General features: G+C 42.5%; 1 protein-coding gene across 1 annotated transcript; it reads right to left on the reverse strand.

Annotated features, from left to right (window-relative positions):
- Nucleotides 1-1390: 1390 nt before the first annotated feature.
- Nucleotides 1391-3856, reverse strand: ppp1r3cb (protein phosphatase 1, regulatory subunit 3Cb). Its single transcript, XM_026190789.2, has 2 exons — nt 3658-3856; nt 1391-3361 (listed from the first exon to the last, which is right to left on the reverse strand). The coding sequence occupies exons 1-2, from the start codon at nt 3669-3671 to the stop codon at nt 2338-2340; spliced, it is 1038 nt and encodes a 345-aa protein (XP_026046574.1). The 5' UTR covers nt 3672-3856; the 3' UTR covers nt 1391-2337.
- Between the last annotated feature and the right edge of the window lie 4239 nt (nt 3857-8095).

Below are 8095 nucleotides of genomic sequence, written 5' to 3' on the forward strand. Positions count from 1 at the left end.
CCACTCAGTTTGTTTCATTACGCACATAAAGGATTTCAAGAAATCTGACAAACTACGTCTTGTAAAGAGTTTTTCACACTTCACAAAGTTGCATTTTCTCCTAAATTTAGAACAAAATATAAAGCATTTGGCCTTGAACACTTCAGAAACACGGTGTATAACCAGAAACTCACTCCGGATAGGATCACTTAGGCCTCCAGTAACAGTCTGAGGAACACTTGGAGGAGGATAAGCTAATAAGTACAACTGGATAACGATAATTTGATGAGTCATGGGGTAAAAACATCACTGTCTTCATCCATGGTATGTCACGGTACTGTATCGTGCTTTGAGTAGAGAGTTTTCTTATGTAAAAGTTATACACATGAAAGCTAAAGATGCACTCCAAGAGTTAAAGCGTGATAAAGAGAGAAAATATTCCGGCTTCACCCTGATCCAGCCCGAGGACTTTCCTTTGTGCATGCAAGCCGGTCACCATTCTTCCTGCTGAATATGAATCCAGCACGAGCAGCCGCACGGACAAGTGAAACGAGGGAAGCGAAATAAAGCCCAAATTCCTGCAGGCAGCTGAGGCGTGTTCTGTTTGTAGTCACTCCGAATGTACAAGAAACGCATCTGAAATCTGTGGAGCAAGTCACACGTCCTGAACGCAGCTGATCAAATTAAGGAAGCTGTTATCTGAAACTGAAACTTGCACGTGGGACATAATGCATGGACGAATGCATTGTGTAGATCAGTGAGGACTGACCGGTCACTATGATTAAGCCGGCTTTAACTAAACTGTCTCTATGGGAAGATTTTTAGTGTATACAGGTGACATGATACCGACTAAAAGCCTTCCGGCCATTCAGACCTGTGTTAAATCCATCTGATGTGACAGAGATGGATTTTTAAAGTAAAACTATAGAAGAAAATCTGTAACTCAGCATGACTATTTACTATGTTGCATATAATAAAGTCTTGCCGTACTTTCCCTTCATGTTTTGATTGAATAAAAGCCCCGCCCACTCCCGGTATAGGCACAAATAAATGATTCATCTCAAATGTTTGTAAACACAAGCTTGTTTTGCTGCTGTGTTTACAAACATCAGTTATGTAATTGGAAGAATAAAGTATTCAACTATTAATAATATTTATGAGATATTTAAAACCAGCCCATTAATCATTTTGATGAGTTGAGGGTTTGAATTCCTGCGGTGCATGCTGCTCACAAGCAGACTATATTTTATACTTGTTAGCATGTAAACCTTGTTTTTAGGAGTCTTCAGTGTAATTGCATGAAAGACTGACTGTAAACAAAACCAGAGAGAAGCTACTGGGATTATGTTTTTCCCCAACACGTGTAAAAGCTACCAGCGTTTGTTTCAAAGACAGGTCTGGACTCGTAACATTTTAGCACAAATATAGAAATTTATTTCAAAAAGGAAATACATAACGACGTGGTGCGCGTCGGCAACACACGCCTTCAAGTGATACACAGAAGGCCGGGCACAGAGCTTTCTTCAGTGAAGAAAATACATAAGCTGTTTCAAAACAGAAAATTCTTGATTCCAGCCACACATACTGTACACTCATCTTCAAGAATTGCACTTCTAAAAGCAAACATTCGCTCTTACATCATTTCTTTCTTAACATACCAGAACCACAGACGTTTCCAAACTTCTCCCCAGTTTGAAGCAACCACTCACATGCAGCGACTTTTCTTGAGACACAATAGCAGCTCACTTCCATCATATTACCACTCAAACATTTTAGCAGACAAATATGTGCAATTTACATGGAGGGAAAGAAAGGGTGGCATGTCTTAAATATTAAAGTTTAGCCATTTTTAATGTCCAAACGTTTAGTGTGCATTTTTCATTAGCAATGAATCAACTGTGTTTTCTGTAGTAGAGAAGCATAATTACGCCATGCGCTCCCCATATTTCCCCCTTCAATATGAAGGACTTGATCAGCTCCATTTACAGATATCACATTATTAGGGACATCTCAATCAGTGCTTATGTTACCCAATCCGTCAGGCCCTCCAAAGGGGGCTCCCCATTTATCTTGGCTTGTACAAATAATTTGTATTTTAGTGGGCAGGCACAATGAGAAGGCACATGAATATTTTACAACAGGAAACCCGAAATATTCGTCATTCTCCACCCATATTTCATCAATCATTCATCATTGTCCTCAATCGTTACAGCAAAAACCAGGTCAGTTGAGAACATTACTGCTTCAGTTTAGTCTCTGGCTGCGAGTCAACCCACAGCTGGATTCGTACTGAATGCCCTGTCAATGTCTGTTTGTGTTCTTCTGCTTAATGCCAGTTCAGCAAACATGCCGCAGGTTTCACCAATAAGGCACTGTGTTATCGATCTGACCCCAGCTCTGCCAGCCAGGAAACAGTCCGCTGGACATGCGTGGGCTGCCGAACTGATCGAACTCGAGCTCCACTAACTTGACTCCCTCATTTTTCTGCTCTGGGGACTTTTTCTGCTCAGCAGAACCGAGGGAGGGCCGAGTGTTCAGGTCCTCTCCGTTCCAGCCGATGTGCTTGAGCACATAATTCTTGCCGTCATTATTGTCCCAGAAGGTCTGACCCTGGGTTTTGAAGCAGATGCAGAACTCCACCCGATTATGCGGCGGGATGAAGCAGGGCAGCTCCAGGACGAATGCGAAGGTGTCGTTGTCCTGGGAGCTGTACACGTTGTTCATGAAGGTGCAGTCGATGTCGGTGAAGCTGACCCACGAGTCGTAAGTGACGCGCACCACAACTGTCTTCTCAAACCCGATGTTCCTGACCTTGATGGTGCCTGTGAGCGAGCGCTCCTGCAGGGAGCAGTTCTCCAAGCAGACCGAGTTCTGGATCAGGCGGTTCCGGAAGCCCAGGTAGTCGGCCGAGGGCTGCTTGAAGTCTAACGCCAGGCTGCGAACCGAGCTGATCTTTAGATCCATTGTAGCCGTTTCAAGGTCTGTCATGTCGAACTGCAGCTCATCTGCGATTGCGTCCAGGTGCTTGCTTTGATACGGCTCATCATCGAATTTGGAGAAGACGTGGATGACGGTGAGCGACATGCCCTTTGTGTCTGCAAACACCACTTGCTTCTTGCCGGCCTTGCTGTTGTTCCAGCCCACGCAGTTACCGTCATCTTTCTGCTGGTTGCTGAGGCAGGGTCGCAGAGGTTTGTAGAGCTGCTGTTTGCGGTTATGGGTGCTGGACCGGTTCACCCGGTTCTTGGCCCTCTGCAGGTCCTCGTAGTGGCTGAGGAAGCCTCGAAGAGGAGGCGGAGAATGGCTGATGTAGAACCGCATAGCCACATCCATCGGCATTACTGGGCCGGGCATCGCTGATGGACTGAAAGATCTGAGCACACTGACGGAGGGAAAAGGGGGAAGGAGAGGTGATGAGGGAGAGGATAAAAGTTCAGAGAGTTAGAGAAAGTTTCAGGGAGATGAAAAGAGGAAGACACGTGACATTAGAATGATGCCTAATCCAAACAAATATCGCTTAATTTATCAGCTTTCAGCTCTAGTTTGATAAAACTTGTTAGCATGTCGCCAAAAATGGTTGTAAAATCCATCCAGTTTCTAAATAGCTTAACTTTATGCACAGTGAAAAAAGCGACGCATCTATTTATGTTTTCCTTGTTGTTTGTCAGCTAGGCTTACCTTGTAGCACTCATGGAATAAAAATAGAAGGCTCCAAGAAAAAGAAAAGTCGGTTTTTAAAAGTTCTCAGTTTGACTTTTGCAGTTTGCAGAGCAGATTTTCCTATGAGTGCATGCTGCAGTCACTCCCCCTCTTCTTCCTACTGTCTCGCTCTCTTCCTCCCTTTCAGTGCCTGTGCTGCTCAGCTCTCAGGGATTTCAACTGCCACATAGAGATAATTAGCATATTCAGTCATATGGTTCCTGAAACAACCAATGGGAAGTAAGTGGAAATCTAAGTCAGCCAATCAGCTTGAGTTTGACCTGGCTGTCAGCCAGCTGATAGGGGCGTGTGGCCCTGCATGGGCCTCATGGTTGAGATGCCTCTGCCTGTTGCCTCAGCTGCTATTTGAGAAACATGATGGACCCCTGCTGGTGTTAGAGATGACTACTCACTGCAGAGTGCAGCATATCCCCTGTGGCTCCTCCTTATCATGACTGGGATTCCCTTTACACGCCACAGCAGGGTTATTCGTGTAAGAGCAAACGCACCGAGAGGAATCTTGAAACCGATATTTGGCTTGTTTAATCCAACACAGGGATCCTTTGTAATATATTTTTATATAATACAGAATACAAGCAAATTGGAAAGGTGTTGTTGCAAGGCACCGTCTCACAGTGTTTGGTACTTTTGACCCAGAATTTCAATCAGAGAGCACAATGTCAAAGCCTGAAACAGGCTGGGTATAACAGATGTATTTTAGTGTTTAGTATTTATTTATTTATTGTCATTGTCAAGAACAATGAAATTGCGTTTGGGGCTTCCATACAACCCCAAAAAAAGAAGAAAATAATAAATACCCCTTAAAACCCAAGTGTACATATTTAACCCAGTGTGACTCCAATGCAATAAGACAATCCTTAGCAATAATGTTCGTAGAAATTCAGACAAAGACCTGAGAAACATGACAAAATACAACAATGCAGATGGACAAATCTGTAGTGATGTTTCCAAGTGGTTCTGAAGTTCTTTGGTGCTGTCGTTGTTTTTTAATGTCAGCTAACAGAAAAGCTGCATTCAGACTGTGTGGGTACATTGCTGTGACACAGGCACAATAATTAGTGCAAGGTAAGAACGTCACACATCAAACCTGAGGCACCAACAGTTGCAAGGTCGATTATAGTAACTTGAATTATCCGAGGTGAGGCCTGCAAGTGGGTGATTTTTGGCTCGGGGCTTTTTGCCTGAGGCAAAGCCAAAGAGAGAAAAGAAAAGAGTGACAGCAAACAATATAAGATTTAAATCACAGCACTGTGACGCGTGCGGTTATTGTGATGTCCATAAGCTGATTGTGTCGACACAAGTCTGGTAATCCTTGTTTGAGCGTAAACTTTATTTATTGTGTCATCAGTAACAGGAATATTGGCCAAAACAGCATTTGTGACATCTCTGAGAGCTTTGACATGTTGCTGTTTTAGACAATTGTTTTGGGTCACTGACCTCCCCTGCCGAGAGACTAGCTTAGTTTTTTGTAATGGTCTCTACAAATGGCTGGTTGCAGCTTGGGAATAACTAAAGATAATAACATTGTTTTTCTTATGACAGTGAATCTGAAAGATGCCAGTGTTTGTTAGTTAATGCCATGCAGCACCGTAGCTAAACCTAACCATTGGTTTCTCATGTCTGAATCAAATGACAAAGTTTTACAAAGTGTAGCCATGAAATGTGGACAGAGCAGAATCATGTTTATACTGTAGCTTTCAGTGTAATCGCACTGACAGAGAAGTGTTGAGAAAGGCTCACAAAAAGCATCTCTGGTTCCTCGTACTCGCAGTTGTTGCTGTTTTCACTTTCAGACATTTAGACAGAGTTTTATCGTTTTTTCAGCCGTGGGTTAAACATTACCATCTGAAAGTTTGATTAGACCCATCAAAAAAGATTTTTATCAAACACAGAAATAGCCAAACCCCGGGCTAATGGCTGTATTCACGTTTTGTTTTGTTTTTTGTTATCATTTGGGAGGAAGGTGAAAATTTGTAAACTCTGCTCTCTCCTGAGGCCACAGCGAACCAAAATTAGGGGGAAAAAACCCTATTTGAACATGCTCCATCCACCTCAGTTCTCCAGATTCTTCCGAACAAGCCTAAAATTAAAGATCTGACTGCCTTCTTGCCTTCATCCACCTGTAGCTACATTGTTACAGCACAAGAGAAAAGCCACAGAGTTTCAAATTAGAGCGATGCATGTTTTCCTGTGTTCTTCAGGTCAGAGGGCAGGATTCCTCCTGAGGCTGAGGGGTCTCCCCCCTTTACACCGCCTGTGTACGTCTGAGTCTCCTGCAGAGAGACTTTAGACTCAAAGTGACATCCACGCCACTTTCACATGGGCCTACGGACAACAGACACTACTTATCACAGCCTTGTCTGTCTGAAGGTCCATATTGACACGGCCTCGGGGTTGCATAATCAGAAAATAGATTTCTTTATATAGAAACATCCAAGTAAATGTGACAGATGGAAAAACCCAAATAAAGTGCTGTAAAGAAGGCAATGAAAACAGTTCAAATAGCAGCTTTGCATAAGAGGTTAAATAAAGTTATTATTATGGTTTATTTATAAAGATTCCTGAAAGTGTGAAGAGCACATGTGACTTTTTTTTTATTCACATAAACCAAAGAAGATTTTATTCATATTTTCACTCAAAAGATAAGAGAGAAACAAATGCTTGATTCTTTGGGCGTGCTCCGTTTGTGGTCTCGATGCAGCACATTATGTTTTGACTCTAGTGATCATGCAGTGATCATGCCTGAGCTGCAGCTCTGGGTCATGCACTGTGAAGACAGTTCAATATACCCACGTTTTCTGTCTGTTATCTGTTATTGCCATAACATGATATTAGAAAAGACTGTAGAAGTCAAATATAGAAAATAGACTGAAGGTAACTCAGCTGCTGCTCAGTTACTTTTAGTATCAGTTACCTTTAGTCAAGTGGCAGATCAAAAGTCTAGGACCACGTGCCTTTAAAAGGCCAAATCTGTGCAAACATGTGGATTCATTGTAACTTTGTGTCAGGTAGTCACACTGTCCTGATGTTCTGACGGCAAAGCCAAACTAACGTTCCCTTGTTGAACGTGGTCGGGTTGTTGAACTGCATAAACAGGGACCATCATCGACCATCCTGCGTCTCCCCCTGATCTAAATCCAGTTGAGAACCTTTGGGGATGGATGGCGAGGGAAGATTACAAACATGGACAACAGTTCCAGACTTCGTGCGACCGTTTGCACCACTTGGAGAAATGTTGCATCAAACATGCTGCAAAGAATTGTTGAAGTGATCGATAATAGCAGTGAAGCTTCTCATTACTGAGTTTGTTTGGAACTGTTTCTGTTTTCGAGGCAGTTTACGGGTTTTTTGGAGGTGTGGTCCTAAACTTTGGATCAGCTGTAAAACAGCCTGTTTCAGTTTAAGCATTGTTTTCAATACATTTCATGCTCAAAAAATGTTTTGTCTCACTCACATTTCTTCTTGTTGCATGTTGAAGCTCTACTTGGAACCTTGTTAAGATCCAACCATGCACAATATGATTTTTTGCATGGTTGATCAGGACTGTATAAAAACAGAATTCAAACACTGGCTTAGTTTATGTAAATTAATAAACAACATTTTAATAAATTTTATCTAAGGTCAGCAAGTACACATAGCTGCTCTGTTTTAGCTTATGGAACAATAAAATATTTTACTGCCAACAGGGAGAAATCTAATCGAGGAGTAAAGTTGCATCTACGAATCAATATTTATGACTGATCAGGGAAACACAGAGACACTATTAAACCCTCATGTTATCTGTATTCATCAGTCTGAGGGATCTTCCTAGTACAGCAATGCTGCTTTAATTAGAACTCATTGGTGATTTTTACTCTCTATGACCTCCTCCAGAGCAAATTGGGTTCACAGTCTAGAAGTAAACCACTGAAAAGCCAAAGTTAACCCTGAAGTTGAGATGAAATCCTCATTTGAAGCTCAGGCCTCTGGGATATAATAGAAAATAAAGATTAAATTAATAATATCACAGCGAGCCTGCAGCTGTACAAGCTCATATTTGGGTTCAATCACATTATGAAAGAGGTGGAGGGGTCGAGTGTATTACCACTTTCCTTCAGGTGAATATTTTGTGGTCACAGCTGCTTAAACACAAGAAAGCCAGCAGTGAAGTTACTGGCTTGAACCTCTTTGTGAGGCAAACACAAAGTGCTAAGTCATCACAGGTAGCAGAGCACATTCAAATCACGGTTCAGAAGCAGCTGGTTGTGGCTTCCAGCGTGAGCAAGAGATGGAAACGATTCTGGCAGGAGGAGTGAGCGGCATTACAAACACACAGCTGATGATTTCACCAACGCTGGACTCGGCCTGCGTTCCTGACACGTGACTCAGATGATACCACACTACTGCTCCAAACTCT

Source organism: Astatotilapia calliptera, chromosome 13 (genome assembly GCF_964374335.1).
Source record: "Astatotilapia calliptera chromosome 13, fAstCal68.1, whole genome shotgun sequence".
NCBI classification, from domain to species: Eukaryota; Metazoa; Chordata; class Actinopteri; order Cichliformes; family Cichlidae; genus Astatotilapia; species Astatotilapia calliptera.